Raw genomic sequence first — 17,079 nt, 5'->3', positions numbered from 1 at the left:
GGGTAGTCTTCCCAGCTGGTATAACTGAAAGCAGTGCACTTCATTGTTTACTTTATATACAGAGGGTGAAGTGGTCTGAGGTAAAAATATTTACAAACTCCTGGGTTAGCCTTTCTTGACTGCAGTTTATCTGCCAACATCCACAATCATAGGAATTACAGCATTCCTAATGAACACTATCTCAGCTGTTGTTATTGTCGTTATCTATGTCAAGTTGGATTCCGACTCATGGTGACCCCAAGTGTGCAGAGTAGAACTGTGCTCTATAGGTTTTCAAGGCTGTGACATTTTGGAAGCAGATCACCAGGCCTGTCTTGTGGGGGCCTCTGGGTAGGTTCAAACTGCCAATCTTTCAGCTAATAGTACAGCACTTAACTGTTTGTACCACCCAGGAACTCATTTTCTCTCAATTAAGGAACCCACCCAGAAGCATCCATCCTCATAAAATGATGGAATGGTCTGTTACCGGCTCAGTTAATGTGCCTGCTTAGGACAACACCCTGTGGAATTAGAGTGCTGTCCTACAAGATGTGGTAAATGCACTGAACCAATCAATAAAGAGCGCCCCCAACAGTTAGAAGACATGGCTCTAGAAACCCAGAGATGGAAGCAGGATTGGCCCATCTTATCATCACTCTCAGGGACTTACTTGCAGAATTTGTGTTTCCAGACTCTCAAATTTAGGCTTTAATAGATCAGAATAACTGGTTCCTCAGGGATGGGGTAGGGAATGCTTCCACCATGGCATATAATATGGATTTCCCTGAACTTGAAATTCTCACTAACATGGTCGCTTTGGGCTTCTTATGGCAGTGGACTAGCTAGCAAAGAAAGGAGTTACTATACTGGTAGGAGTAATCAACTGAGATCAGCAAAAGGAGCTAGGATTGTTGCTACACAGTAACAGTAGGGAGAAATATATCTGGAATCCAAGAAATTCACTGGGGCTTATCTTGGTATTTCTGTACTCAGGGATAAGTTGAAGGCAATTACAGCAACCATGGCCCAACCAAAGCAAAGGAAATAAGGGATAAAGTTCTAGGTTAACTCACCAGGGAAGCAGCCTAGATTAGCTGATGTGCTGGCCAAGGGTGAGGGAAAGTTAGGACGGATAGTGGAGGAAAGAGTTAAAGAATATACACATGGCCTTGGCATTAGTGTAGCAGGAGAGACCGAAGTGTATTCCATTAACTCTCTCGTATTAAACCCTTGCAGGAATTGTGGCTGGCCACCACTTTGAAGCAGCCTCTTTGAAAGAGTGGACGTAATGGAGGGCCTGAGCAGACGAGAAGTGTGCAAGAAGTGGCCGGAAAAGGACACCCTCTGTTCACTACTTCAGTTCTCTTCAGTCTCTTATTTCAACCACTGCTGCAGCAACCTGTTCTGGGTGGGGTTTGATGAACTTTTGGCAAGTGCAACATGACAGCGCCTCTCCTCTCTCTTCTTGCCCGAGGATTTCTCTGATGTGGGAACCAGTGTGACATTCACAACCGTGCATTTTGGAAGTGTGGTGTAGTTGATGCCCAGGAGCATTTACCTTTGATAAAGGGGTACCAGAGCCAGCAGGTAAAACTTCTATTTTTTCCCCCATTGGACAATTCAGAGACTCATTTCACAAGACTTCATAGAAGGTCCTACAGGATTAAGAAAACAGTCCAACATAGTGTTAGCCACCTCAGTAACACATCCTTATATTGACTTTCCTCATCCTTGTTTCACGTGCCCTCCTCCTTCCCTCACTCATGTTCCCTGGGTTCACATGCCCAAATAAACTACTAACACATAAGTTCTTACTTCGGCCTCTACTTTTGGAGGAACCCAGGCAGGGAGAGGAGAGATGAGGATTTTATTTTTGTATGCATTAAGGCTGAGACATTTATTAGACCAAAAAACCATACCCATTGCCATTGAGTTGATTTCAACTCATGGCGACCCCATGTGTTACGGAAGAGAACTGTTCCATAGGGTTTTTTGGCTGAAATCTTTACAGAAGCAGATCACCAGGCCTTTCTTCTGAGTTGCCACTGGGTGAATTTGAATCATCAACCCTTAGGTTAGCAGCTGATCACAAACCACTTGTGCCACCCAGGTACACACTAAGTCTGAGGTGCTTATTAGAAATCCAAATGGAAATGTCGGGGAGGCAGTTGGATATACAAATCTGGAGTTCAGGGAAGAAGGTCAGACTATACAAATAACTGTGGGATACAATTCATTTCCCTGCTCTGAGGAGGGCTGTAACCATACAGGGGAATAAAAGACAGATAATAGAACAAAATAACACATGCAATTGTCACATAAACAGTATCCACAGTAAGTGTCTGGAGACTGAGTAAGCAGGGACTGCGGGGGTTTTTATAGAGAAAGGACTTGATAGAGATCACACTCTTGAAAAGCAAGTTATTCCATGAAAGTGAAAAGATTCCAAGCAGTGCTGACTAGAGCATAATAGTTTCAATAGCAAACAGATCTCTATTATTTCTGTGGATTTTCCCACCAAGTAGTATCTTCAGATAAACAATGAAAGACATTTTACACAGATCATTTGTCACTTTCTCAGTGAATTCATCCCTAGCAGAGTGAATTACTCCCTCTTTTGCATACCAACAATGTTATGAATTGAACTGTGTCCCCAAAAAATATGTGTTGTAAATCCTAATTCCAGAACGCTTAATTGTGTTCATGAAGAACCTATACATAGACCAAGAAGCAGTCATTTGAACAGAACAAGCGGATGCAGCATGGTTTAAAGTCAGGACAGGTGTGCATCAGGGTTGTATCCTCTCACCATACTACTTAATCTGTATGCTGAGCAAATAATCCGAGAAGCTGGACTCTATGAAGAAGAACTTGGCATCAGGATTAGAGGAAGGCTCATTAACAGCCTGTGATATGCAGATGTTACAACCTTGCTTGCTGAAAGTGAAGAGGGGACTTGAAGCACTTACTGGTGAAGGTCAAAGACTACAGCCTTCAGCATAGATTACACCTCAACATAAAGAAACAAAAATTCATACAACTGGACCAATAAGCAACACTATGATAAACGGAAAAAGGATTGAAGTTGTCAAGAATTTCATTTTACTTGGATCCACAATCAACACCCATGAAAGCAGCCATTAAGAAATCAAACATCACATTGCATTGGGCAAATCTGCTGCAAAAGACCTCTTTAAAGTGTTAAAAAGCGAAGATGTCACTTTGAGGACTAAGGTGTGCCTGACCCAATCCATGCTATTTTCAATCACCTCATATGCATGTGAAAGCTGGACAATAATTAAGGGAGACCGAAGAAGAATTAATGCCTTTGAATTATGGTATTGGCAAAGAATATTGAATATAGCATGGACTTCCAGAAGAATGAACAAATCTGTCTTAGAAGTTCAGGCAGAATGCTCCCTAGAAGGGAGGATGGCAAGGCTTCTTCTCATGTACTTTGGACATGTTATCAGAAGGGACCAGTCCCTGGAGAAGGACATCATGTTTGGTAAAGGAGAAGGTCAACAAAAAAGAGAAGACCCTCAACAAGATGGACTGACACAGTGGCTGCAACAATGGTCTCAAACACAGCAAAGATTGTGAGGATGGCACAGAACTGGTCAATGTTTCATTCTGTTGTGCATCTGGTCGCTATGCATCAGAACTGGCTCCAAGTCACCTAACGACAAGAAGAAACTAAAACACACGGTATTTCATCTCTTTTTTATTTCTTTGTTGTTGGGTTTATCTCACTAGACTGTAACTTATCCGTCTATTTGATTCTATCTCTTCACTGATAGTGTCTCCCCTTGTGGGTGGGATCTCCATTTTTGTATCTCTAGTACCTAACACAGTGCCAAAGACTGATTGTCAAATAAACAAATGCATGCATGAATGGAATTCTGCAGCAACCTGCAAAGGACTGTATTGAGCAGGAGCGAAGAAATGCTCCTTTGAACTTCCAGCACACCTATCTGACCTGTACCTCTCTTCGGTCACTTATTTTGTAACCTATTTTATATTTATTTGTATCTACACTTTGTCTAGTCCAACCATACTCTGAACTCTTTCAGGGCAGGATGCGTGACTGAATTACCTCTCGACCAGGTATCAAAGTTCCTGGCTTAAAACAGGTGCCAGGTATATGGAATCAATGAATCATTTGCCTTGCCACCAGCAACACTGGCAACACCTGTGCTTCTCAAACGTAAATGTACATAGCAGCCATCTCATTAAGATGAAGATTCCATTCAGGACATCTGAAGTGGGCCAAAGAGGCCGCTTTTTTTAAGAAGCTCCCAGATAATACCCATGCAGCTGGTCCGCAGACCGTACTTTGAGTAGCAAAGTCATTAGAGCAATAGTTCTCGACCTTAACTGTATATTTAGAATAATCTGGGTCGCCCCTCCAGAGTTTTAACTCATTTAAACTCCCCACGCTTTTAAGTAGCCAGTATCAAGAGTTAAGCGCCACAAACGCAAAAAATAAAACTTCCGGTGATCTCCTCTTAAATGAATTGTTGAAAACACTGAATAGAGCGTCACAAATGCAAAAATTAAAACACTTCAGTGATATCCTCTTAAACGAATTGCTGAAACACTTGAATAACTCTTCTCAAAAGTAATTATCACCGTGTACCAAACCCTGCGGTTCCAAGTCTGTCAGGGCGCGACAGCGGCCCCGCCCCTGCCCTTCCTTGGCTAGCCCCCTCCGGCGGACCGTGCCCCTCCTCGCCACGCCCCTCCGGTGGCGCCACGCCCCCCGCCTCTATTGGCCCCTCCCTTTTCCCTCCACTTCTTCCTTCTCCACGGGGTCGACTTCCGGCTCGGAGGTTTGTCACGTGCCCGGATATGGGGCGTGGTAGTGAAACTGCCGCTTCCCGTTCACCGCTTAATTGAGGGACGCTTCCCAGTAGCGGTCGCTGTCCTGCCCCGTTCTGCCTCCGTCTTGGAGGACCCGCCTCGGCGCAGCCGGGCTCGGTCCTGTCCTGCGGTAAGCCTTCGGCCGCGGCTGCCCAGTAGTCCCGGCGGCGGCGGGCAGACGATGGGGTGGGCGCCAGGGTCTGAGGCGGCACCTCTTTACCACTGCTGGCTCGGCGCCCGGGGTCGGGCACCGCTGTCTTCGCCGACAGGCTCCCGATACTTACCCCGCCTTGCTGGGTAGGGCACAAAGTCTGGGCCGAGCTTCCCACACTTGTCTTGGGGTCTGGGAGACAGGGAAACAAGGAAGGCAGTCTTCACACATCCCTTTCCGGCTCCGCCTTTAGGAACCAGATTTCATTTGTGTGCCTGATTGTTCGAGCTTTGGCTTGGACAGGAAAGGAGGGTGTGACAGTGCCCCTTCCCCCCCCCTTTTTTTTGGTCGAAGTCCACATTTTCTTCTGAATTTCTTAAGTACATTTCCTTGTTTCCCTGTGCCTTTCTCCTTTTTAAATGGCAGTACTAGGCGCGTTGAGGTGTTTCGACGGTGTACGGGGCCCGACCCACACGAGCACTCACTGACAAACTGTTTGTCTCCTCAAGTCCACCACAGAGGGGAATGGTCCAGCTGAATTTAAGGAAACAGGAACCAAAACACAGAGTAAGCAGTGGCTAGCTGCCTCTGGAACGTGGTCAGACATAGGTTCTTAGAACTGGAAAATAATTTTAGAGCATCTCTAGTGATTTGTTTAGTGCCTTCCAGAAAGAATTATAAACTGGAGAGTTAATTACTTAGCTTTTAGAATGTAAATGCCACGAAGATAGGGAGGGTCTTCATGTCTTCATGAACATGTCTGTCATGTCCACTGGAACAGTGCCTGGCCCTTAGTAGGCATCAGTATTTGCTGACAGAACGAGGGGGTCACATAGTGCTTTTCATTTTTGTCTAACTCGTTTGTGAGGTATGCCCAATCCTCTTGTGTTTTACCACTTACCATACATTCAGTTCTTGCTTTTGACCAAAGAGGGACTTTGTGGTAAATGTTGGCCACTATTAGTCATTCATTTGACCAGTTTTTACTAATCAATTTAGGCTACATCAAGAGGTATTTGTTAAGTACCTACTATGAACCCAAAACACTATGATAGAGTGTCTGTCTCCCTCTCTCCCTCCTTATTTTTTCTTTAAGAGAGTTACTGAGATCCAGGAGCTTAAGATCTCATGAACCAGTTAGACAGCAAGTGCTTGATTGTTTACCAAGTGCAATCGAAATCAAGAGAAGAGATCAATTTGGACTTAAGATCCTTATTGAGTCAACTTCGTATAAACCTTGAAGTGTAATTACATTCCCTGCATGGGAAAGCACCTAAGCAAAGATTTAAAGTCTGAAACTTGGAGTAGAAGGTTCAGATATAGGAACATTAGGAAAATCTTGAGCAAGGGCATAGTGTATTGAAAGCTATGCTTTAAGATTATGTGCTTATTGGAGTTTTGGGGGTTATAGAAACTTGCAAAGAGATGGCCAGATGCTACAGTATTTTAATAGACATAGACAGTGTGATTCTGGTTTAGTGTGGTGAGAATGGGAAAAGAAAGGAAGGAATGAATTATATGTAGAGGGGGAAATTAACAAAATATGGTAATAGATGTTGACAATGGAGGAGAGGAATCAAATAGGACAGATTTTGAACCTGGGCATTTGCTTACAGGTGTGAGAGTTGGAAAGAGGGAACTTTATGGAAGCTGTAGTTGTTAGGTTATTTGGTGCTATCAGTTTAGTTGATCTAAATATTTATTAAATGCCTGCTGGGTGCCCTTTGTCAAGTTCTCGGAATACAGTGATGAATACGACATGATCCTTACCTATAAGGAGCTACTTTTAATGGAGGAGAGAATGTAGCTAGTTAGAAAATACAGTTGGTAAGTGCTGTGCTAGCACAGTAGAGGAAGTAGAGAAGTAGAAGAGGAATTATTATTTATTTGTAATATTTTAGCATGATCTTAACGGGTGAGTCAGAATTTCCTAAGGAGAAAAGAATTCTAGGAAAAAGAAATTGCATGAGCATAAGCCCAGAGATAGAAAAGTGAACTGACCAGTGTCCAGTGTGGCATAGGATGGAGTAGAGCTGGTTAGCACAGTGTCTAGGCCCTAGAGCATATTAAGGGATTAGTAACGGGCATTTTGTAATAGGTGGAAAAGAGGTTAGGATGGATGGAGATGTAGAGAGAGGAGAAAAAAGCAGTTGGGAAGAATTGTACTTCATGGCCTCTATATTGTCTGCAAGGTAGGTGATAAAGTCATTTGCAGAGCTTGAACGGGCCCGCACTATTTGGGGGCTAAAGGAGAATAGTAAAAATTTGTGACAACAGTGATGGCAAATGGAAAAAGGAAGAAGCATCAAAGGAAGTCTGTTAAGAATTGCTGAGCAGCATTGAAAGTCCAGTTTTGGCTGAATTTAGATATTTGAAATGCATTCAGTGAGCATGGATATGTGGCATTCTTAACTGGCATATGGTAGCGCAATAAAAGAGAATAAATAGGGTTTATGGAGATTGGTTAAATAGGGTGAACTGGTCAACAAACAGGGTAAGATGATTGAAGGGGATAGTGTGGGTGTAGGAAATAAGCACTGCCTCCAGGCTAGGTGGGAAAAGAAATTAAGCTAGGAAGGGCTAGATAGACTAAGAGAACTGGGAGGAGAGGGAAGTCAAAAGAGGTTGAGATAAGGTTAAAGAGGGATGGAAGGGGAAGGATGCTTGATTTTTGTGAGAAAAGCAATTTTTGGAGTAAGAACAGAAATAGACATTTCACTGATTGAGTAAAATATAGAAGACGTTATAAAAGTATCAATTGTGTTATAAAAATTCCTTCCAAGTCATTTTTTAAAACCCACAATTTCTTCATTTTCCAATAGAAACATTGTTAGCATTGTTTGATGTAGGATTTCCTAGCCAAGCTCGCTTGTATGAAATACTGCACATCTGCATTGAAAAATAGTTATATATACAAATATATGTACCACAAAGTAAAATTGAAGAGTTTTTTGTTTTTTGTTTTTTTTTAAATTGGTGTTTCAAAAAAGCTTTTGAGTTGGAGGAGAAAAAAGAGATTAAAAACAAATTTTTAACATTTTTAATTCACATATCATAAAGTTCACCGTTTTAAAAAAATGTACAATTCGTTGGTTTTTAGTGTATTCATAAGGTTGTACAACTATCTATAATTCAAGGACATTTTCATCACTCCAAAAGAAATCCCATACCCATTAGCAGCCACCACCCTCGCCCCCCCAGTCCCCTGGCAAACACTGATTTATTTTGTGTCCCAATGAGTTTACGTATTCTGGACATTTCATATAAATGGAATCACACAATACCTGGTCTTTGTGACTGGCTTTTCATTTAGCATAATGTTTTCAGGATTCATCCACGTTGTAACGTGTCAGTACGTCATTCCTTTTTTTATGCCTGAATAGTGTCCCATTATGTGGATATCACGGGAAAAAGATGTGGCAGTCTGCTTCCGTAAAGATTTACAGCCTTGGAAACAGTATGGGGCAGTTCTATTCTGTCATATAGAATGGCTGTGAGTCGGAATCAACTCGATGGCAACAGGTATGGGTATATGGATATATATATTTTGTTTATCTGTTCATCAGTTGATGGATATTTGGGTTGCTTTCCCTTTTGGATTGTTGTGAATGATGCTTCTATGAACATTCATGTACAGATTTTTGTGTGAACGTGTTTTCAGTTTTCTTGGGTATATACCTAGAGGTGGAATTGTTGGGTCGTATAGTAACTCTATGAGTCAGAATCAACTTGACAGCAATGGGTTTGGTTTTTTTGGTTTTTTTATAGTAACTCTATGTTTAACTTTTTGAGGGATCATCAAACTGTTTTCCACAGTGGTTTCATCATTTTACAATCCCACCAGCAGTGTATGAGCATTCCAGTTTCTCCACATCCTTGATAACACTTGTTATTGTCTATCTTTTTTTAGTTTTAGCCATCCTTGTGGTTGTGAGGTATCTCATTTTGGTTTTGATTTGCGTTTCTCTAATGACCAGTGAGAAACCCTGGTGGCATAGTGGTTAAGTGCTACAACTGCTAACCAAAAGGTTGGCAGTTCAGATCCACCAGGTGCTCCTTGGAAACTGTGGAGCAGTTCTGCTCTGTCCTGTAGGGCTGCTATGAGTTGGAATCGACTCAACAGCAACTGGTTTGATTTTTTTTTTTTGGTTTAATGATCAATGAGTATAGGTCCCTAAGTGGCACAAACGGTTTGCTCTCAATTCCTAAGCTAAAGATTGGCAGTTTGAACCCACCCAGCGGTACCGCAGAGGAGAGTCCTAGCAATCTGTTTCCATTAAGATTACAGCCAAGAAAACCTTATGGAGTAGTGTTACTCTGTGGCATGTGGGGTTGCCATGAGATGGAATCGGACCTGACTAATGTTGAATTAGCACTGGGAATGACTAATGATGTTGAGCATCTTTTTTTCATGTGCTTTTTGGCCATTTGTACATCTTCTTTGGAGAAATGTCCATTCAGATGCTTTGCTCAGTTTTAAACTGGGTTATTTGTCTTTTTATTCTTGGGTTGTAAGAGTTCTTTATCCCTCCCTTTCGTTACTACATTTTTTCTCCTTTTTTTTGATGGCATGTGTTTTCAGTATTGGAATGCACACTTAACTAATTGAGTGTGTTTAAATGTTTGGTTGGTAATATGGATTTTGAGAAATATGATCTGGTAATACACGCTACCAATGAAGTGAGAGGAACTGTGGCACCACTGGTCTGTGGTATAACAGTATGCCAATGAGAGATAAATAAGTAATTTATCGCGGGCGCCTTTCTATTAGGTTACATGAGGAACCAATGGTTTTCCAAATATGACACAGAAAAACCAAAACAAACTCTTCACGCCTCCCTAACTATCACACGGGAAAGCCATAACTATGCTTGCAAACCTTATGTCACAGAAATAAAGGGAGAAAAGCCAAATATTTACAAAACTAACACATTCAGGAAGTATGAGGCTCCATCTTACACAACAGTGAGGCTCCAACTCTGGTCTGCTGAGCTTTACGCATTTCAAGAGACCAACCTTGAAGCTAAATGCATTAGAACTAGAATGACTCCTTACCTCTGAGGTCCAGAGGCATAAAAAGTGGCTGGCATACCGTTTTTGCCAGTGGTAATGAAGAGGTTAAATAGGAATCTTATTTTTAAAGATTGAGCATGGGTTTAAAACTTTTTTTTAATCTTTATTTTTTCTTTTTTGTATTACAATACTCGTTAAGCACTTCAGATTTTAAAGTTTAATAACACTGGTTCTTCTCTAAACTTATTTCTAAACTTATAGCTTTTGATTTTTATTATGTAGGCCTATTAGTATATTAAATCATTTTCCATAATTATTCATAAATAAGATCATTTTAATCATAAATGGAACAGTATAAAGTAGCATGATCTACAGAATCAGTTTAATATTTATGCTCTGAATTTTTTCAGCTGAGAAAAGATGACGGCAATCAAACATGCGTTACAAAGAGACATTTTTACACCAAATGATGAGCGCCTGCTGAGCATTGTGAATGTCTGCAAAGCAGGAAAAAAGAAAAAGAACTGTTTTTTGTGTGCCACAGGTGGGTATTTAGTAAGAAAATGTACTTGTTTGACATTCTTTTGTTGCTTAGGGAACTTTCTTATTTTAAATATTTTCACTGTCTCTATAATTGAAAAATTTGAGGGGTCAACAAATTCGTTTTTTTAATTGTTCTTTTAAAATACTGGTAGATACAAAAGAATTTCCGTAACGTAAGGTATAAAGACTAGCTATACATCAAACACTTTTGTACCCACCACCAAGCGTAAGAAGCATGTTACCATTACCGTTGAAGTCTCCTGCGTGCCCTTCCATGATCCCATTCCCTTCCCTCATCCATTGAGATAACTAGTATCTTGAATTTTGGTTCACTGTTTTCTTGCTTTTCTTTGTCATTTTACCTTGTATGTTTGTAATCGCAAACAATTTATCGTATAGATTAATGTTCTTGAAGTTTACATAAATTGAATCATAATGCATTTATACATTTGTGACTTTTTCTACTCAGTGTTAGTTTGTGTTCATGAGTTTTATCCACGTTCTTTCATATAGCCATAATTCTTTTATTTTTCAGTGCTATGTACTATTCTACTGTATGAGCTTTCACAGTTTACTTACCATTCTACTAGTGATGAACATCAGGTTTGTTTCCAGTTTTTGCTATTTCAGACAGCACTTCTATGAACCATGTTTGTCTTTTTCTCCTGATAAACACAGGCAAAGATTTTCTTGGGCACATACCTAGATGGGGAGTTGCTGGGTGTCTTAGTTTCTTAGTGCTGCTGTAACAGAAACACTACAAGTGCATGGCTTTAAAAAATAGTTTATTTTCTCACAGTTGAGGAGGCTAGAAGTCCAAATTCAGGGCGCTGGCTCTAGGGGAAGGCTTTCTTTCTCTTTCTGTTGGCTCTGGAGGAAGGTCCCTATCTTCTTTTCAGCTTCAGTTCCTCAGTTCCTTGGCAGTCTGCATGTGGCATTTGTCTTCCCTTCAGTTTGTGCTTCCTTGCTTCTGTGCCTAAGCCGCTCCTTTTATATCTCAGAAGTGATTGGCTTAAGACGCAGCCTACACTGATACAGTTTCACTAACATAACAAAGAAAATCCTATTCCCAAATGGGATTATATCCATATATATAGGGGTTAGAGTTTATAACACATATTTTTTGAGGGGGACACAATTTAATCCATAACACTAGGTCATAGGTATGTGAATGTTCAAATTTACTATAATACCAAATTGTTTTCCAAAGCTGTTGTACTAGCAGTAGATGTGGATTTGGGTTCTCTACATCCTAGTCAGCACTTGGTTGTGACCAACTGTTAATTGTTGCCAATCTGGTGGGAGTGAAATGCTACCTTATTGTGATTAATAATGAGATTGAGCATCTTTTCATGAGTTTATTAGCCATTTGATTTCCTCGTGTATACAATTGGCCTGTTCAAATCATTTGCTCATTTTTCTATTGCTTTGGTTGTCCTTTTACTGATTTGTACAAGTTCTTTATATAATATGTATACTAATCCTTTGTGGATTATATGCATCCCAGTTTGTAGATTGCCTTTTTGCTTTTTATGGTTTATTCTTTTATCTTGGCTTTTTTTTTTTTTTTGGCTTTTTATTCTTTATCTTAATTTTTGAATCGTCTTGTCAGTTCCAGATTTTGTTTGGAATTATTTCTACTCTATAGATCAACTTGGAGAAAACTTACATTTTTATGATACTGAGTCTTGTCCACAAATGTGGTACAGTTCTCTGTTTATCTATATCTTCTTTAATGCTTTTCAGTAAGCTTTATAGTTTTCTCTAATAGCTTTGCACATAGGTTGTTAGATTTAGTCCTAGGTATTTATTTATTCCTAGGTTTTTAGAAATTATTGTAAATAATAACTTATTAGTATTAATACATTTTTAATCATTTGTTGCTTGAATATAGAAATGCAGTTAGTTCTTGATCTTGGTTTGTGTATCTGTCAATCTTGCTAAACATTCTTAATTCTATTAATTTGTCTGTAGACTTTTTTTAAATAGTGATCTTTTTCTTCTTTAAAATGTTTGTATCTGTTATTATTTTTCTTGCTGTAATGTGCTAGTTAGGGCCACCAATGAATGTTGATCTCAAAGGAAATGGTTTCACCTTTAAGTGTATTTACCGTAGGTTTTTGGTAGCCATCCTTTACGGTGTTAAGGAAATTCCTTTCTGTTCCTATCTTCTCATACTTTTTTGTTGCTGTTTTTTAAATCATGAATAGATGTTGAATTTTTTTTATTTTTTATTTTTATTGTACTTCAGGTGAAGGCTTACAGAACAAATAGTTTCTCATGAAACAGAAGTACACATGTTGTTTTATGACATTGGTTGACAACCCTGCAACATATCAACCCTCTAACTTCTCAACCTTTTTTTTTTTTTTGTGAAAATACACATAGCCAAAGATACACCATTTCAAAAATTTCTACATGCACAGTTCAGTGACATTGACTATGCTCTTCCAATTGTGCTGTTATTCTTACTTAAGATGAAGGCTTACAGAACAAAATAGTTACTCATTTAACAGTTACTACAAATGTTGCCCTATGACAATGGTTAACAATCTCACAACACATCAGCAATATCCTTACTCAGCCTTGGGTTCCCTATCACCAGCTTCCTTGTCCCCTTCTGCTTTCTGGCTAGATGTTGAATTTTATCAAATGCTTTTTCACATCTATTGAGATTGTGATATAATTTTTCTCCCTTAATTTGTTAGTGTGGTGAATAATCAATTATACTTGGTTTTTCTGATGATAAATTACTTCCTAGAATAAGCCCAGTTTACTTAAGATGTACCATATGTCATCAATTATAGTATATTATTTTATGTACTGCTAAAAAAAAAAAAATTATGACATTGCATTGATAAGATTTACCCTGATTTCAGAGATTTTAAAATGTGAAAAAAAAAAAAGCACATCTTTTATATATAACCTTGGATTAAGTTTGTCAATACAGTATTTGTTTTAAGATATTTGTATCCATGTTCATTAGGAACATTGGCCTGTAATTTTCCTTTTTCAAACTACCTTAGGCTTTATACTAAAATTGTAAAATAAGTTGGAGAGTGTTCTCTCATTTTCTGTGCTTTGGAATAGTGTAAGTTTAGAATTATCCATGGCTTGAAAGCTTGCAGAAGATATTAGTAAAACTGTCTTGGACGAGTGTTCTCATTTGGGGAGTGGAAGAAGGGAGGTTTTTAGCCACTGATACAGTTTCTGTAATGGTCATGAATTTTCTGTATTTTCTGTTACTGAGTCAGGGAGAGGGGTGGAATTTGACCACTTTGTCTAAGTTTTCGAATGTATTAGCATCCACTCCAGTCCATCCTCCACTCTGCTGCCAGAGCACTTTTTAGAAACTGGGAATAAGAGCATGTCATTTCCCTAATTAAAATCCTTTAAGGGTTCCCCTACAGCTTTCCGTTAAAGGCCATTTATTATCTGAACTCCCATCTTTTTTATTAACTTCATTTCCATCCACTTTATTGCATGTACTATCCATATTGCTGTTCCCTGAAATGGTATTATGCTCTTTGAAGCTTCTTTGGCTTGACATGTGTCAATCATTCTTTTAGAGGTCTCTTTATGTACCTCATATTCTTCCTTTAAAACTTATCTGAAGCTTTAATTCTCTAGGAATCTACCTCTGACCCTCTAGTCTGATTTATATGCTTCCATTAGCATTCTGTTCATTGCTCAGTCATAGCATTTGTTATGAAATATTACTTCTATTTTAGTATCATGTACCAGGCACCTGACAGCTATCTTTGTAATGAATAGGTGAGTGAGTGAATAGTCTTTCTAATGAAAATGTGTGTTTCACTCAACAGTGACAACTGAACGCCCTGTGCAGGTGAAAGTGGTCAAAGTCAAGAAATCTGATAAAGGAGATTTCTACAAAAGGCAGATTGCATGGGCCCTTCGAGACCTTGCTGTGGTAGATGCCAAAGATGCTATTAAAGTATGTTTGCCTTGGTTCTTTGACTTGTATTCAGAAAGTGTCTTTCATTGTATACATAAGTTTATGTTTTGTAAGATGATCTAAACTTGTTTTATGATCACTGGCCCATAAACTCTAACCGGGAATTAATATAAAGTGTATTATTCAACCTTCCATACTCTCATACCCTCCCCAAGCTACAAAAAATAACTGTGTGTTTATGTTTGTTTGATTGTTTTTGCTTGTCTTAAGCTATAGTTAATGTTTGTGCACAAGCTATGTAAACTAGAGCAAAATAACCTTGACACTATGTGTTTAAATGTATTTCCGTATTAGGTCAGATATACTAACCATTTTAGATTTTAAAGTGGTGTGTTGTGGGAGTGTGGGAGTTAATCGTTTTTTTTATCTGCACTGTATTGGTAAAATCTGGTTCCAAACTGTATAATATAACCAAAGCGAGTCTTCCTTAGTTCTCGTGAATTAGTGCACAGTCACCAGCTGAGGCAGTCTCCCTGGCTTTTCAAGCCCATGACTTTGATGTGTGGCTCAAGTTGGAAGCAGTAGTGGCTTGTTATTGTTGTTGTGTGTTGTCAAGTCGATTCAGACTCACAGAGAACCTGTATGACACAGTAGAACTGCCGCATAGGGTCTCCAAGGCTGTACTCTTTATGGGAGCAGAATACCAGGTCTTTCTCCCAATAGTGGGTTACACACCTTAATTTTAAACAAAATATATCTTACACCCACATAAACACATACAAACCTTAAAGAATTTGAATAACGTGATGATCACATTAAAGGACCATCTACATTCCTGACAGTTCAGGGCTTTTCCTGGCAATACTTTTTTCAAAGAGAACAAGTAGAGCTCCTCTGATTGAAGTAGGTGCTTCCTCTGCCTCGTCCTCTCTAACTTGTTCCTCATCCACTTTGGCAGTCCAGAGGCACCTCCAGAGCTCTAGGAAATAGTTTGTGACACATCCATTTGTACTGTTGGTAGGGGTAATAGCAAGGCTTGCACTAATGTAATTATAGGTGCACTTTGATTTGACTCTCTAAGTCTCATATATTCAAAAGGCACAGAGAAGCGTAATAAACTGCCTTTGTAAAGCAATCTGATAAAATAAAATTCTTGTTTTACACTTACCCTGGTACAAATCTCTGAGGAACTAAAAGCTGGGAAAACCGGCAGTTTAGTCAGGTGCAAAAGGAAATAAAGCAAAAACAGGTTTAGGAGAGCCCTGCTTATCTGTAGAATTCAGATTTCTTCCAAATGCAGAGAATGCCTTTCCTTTAAGTATTCAGGCAAACTGGAGCCTTTGCTTTATCCCTAAGAATCACCCAACTTTTAGTGGAATGTGGAAAGAGCCCTAGTGGTACAGTGGTTAAAGTGATCAACTGCTAACCAAAAGGTCGATGGTTCAAAACCACCAGTGACTCCGCAGGAGAAAGATGCAGCAGTCTGCTTCTATAGAGATTTACAGGCTTGGAAACCCTATGAGTCAGGATCGACTCAACAGCAGTGGGTTTGGTTTTGGGTTTTGGGGTGTGTTTTGTTGAAAGAGAATTAGCATGGGATTTTTTAAAATGCTTTATTACCAGGGAGAGGGGTCATAAGTACAACTTCTTTGCTAGATTTCTGTTTAACGGAAAATACTTTAAGGGCTTTCCAGATGGGTACCTTTATTAAAAAGCCTTTGTCCTGTGAACAGTTTTGTGCTTCATAACCCTGTTGACTTGTATGATTCACTAACATTGCTGAATGCTTATCTGAACGCTTTCTCACGGCTGATGCCTCGTTGCTGACTAGTTTAATGGATTTTATTTTCATTTTATGTAGGCACCTTGGTGTGTGTACTCTATATATGGATATAAAATATGAAATTTTTATACATAGCCTAACATTAGCCATTTAGTATCACACATTGATTTGTGTGAATGTTGCCACTGGAGCACTCAGCTTCTTTTATGGTGTTATGGGAAATATTCCCAGGGAAGAGATCATTTCCCATCAAGTTTCATATCAGTTGCCAATACGATTAGATTTTTTTTTACAAGTAATAGCGCAATTACTTTTTCATTGTAAATACAGGTTTTTAATTTTTTGGCGCTTCAATTCTATTAATTAAACTACAAATTAAACTAATTAGTAATTCCATGCTATTATGTTTGTTATACCACAAGTCAAAAAGTCCTGGTCCCTAAAGTATCCCAACTCTTTTGCAGTAAAAAGTCTGCTATGACGTCCCTCGCCTCGAAGGTCTTTGTTTACTTTGTTCCCCCTAAATAACACTAAATGAATTGACTATATTATTGCCCTTCCACCCTATAAAGAGGAGCCCTGGTGGCGCAGTGGTTAAGGAACTCGGCTGCTAACCAGAAGGTCAGCAGTTCGTACTCACCAGCCACTCCTTGGAAACCCTATGGGGCAGTTCTATTCTGTCCTGTGTGGTTGCTGTGAGTCGGAATTGACTTGATGACAGTGGGTTTGACCCTATAAAGCATTAAGAAAATTGATGAAACATTTGAGCCTATTTTTTAATTCATTGGATGTGAAGAAAAGTATACATCCATATGTTTTCATTTTTTATAT

The 17,079-nt window shown here is 39.3% G+C and overlaps 1 protein-coding gene across 5 annotated transcripts in view; it reads left to right on the top strand.

Annotated features, from left to right (window-relative positions):
- The first annotated feature begins 4,811 nt into the window (after positions 1–4,811).
- Positions 4,812–17,079, top strand: part of EXOC1 (exocyst complex component 1) — a 67,097-nt gene continuing 54,829 nt past the window's right edge. For 2 of the 5 annotated variants that reach the window (XM_004382887.2, XM_004382888.2), the window contains exons 1-3: positions 4,812–4,972; positions 10,417–10,550; positions 14,374–14,504. In XM_004382887.2, the coding sequence (XP_004382944.1) occupies positions 10,427–10,550; positions 14,374–14,504 (255 nt within the window). In that variant the 5' untranslated portion in view covers positions 4,812–4,972; positions 10,417–10,426. Of the gene's footprint in view, positions 4,973–5,017; positions 5,140–10,416; positions 10,551–14,373; positions 14,505–17,079 lie in introns of those variants that run through there. The other 3 variants (XM_023737324.1, XM_023737326.1, XM_023737325.1) reach the window with 2 other exon arrangements.

Source organism: Trichechus manatus, unplaced genomic scaffold, assembly GCF_000243295.1.
Source record: "Trichechus manatus latirostris isolate Lorelei unplaced genomic scaffold, TriManLat1.0 scaffold00101, whole genome shotgun sequence".
In the NCBI taxonomy this organism is placed as follows: domain Eukaryota; kingdom Metazoa; phylum Chordata; class Mammalia; order Sirenia; family Trichechidae; genus Trichechus; species Trichechus manatus.
The sequence above is the reverse complement of the archived record's forward strand: the minus strand, read 5'-3'. Positions and strand labels throughout refer to the sequence as shown.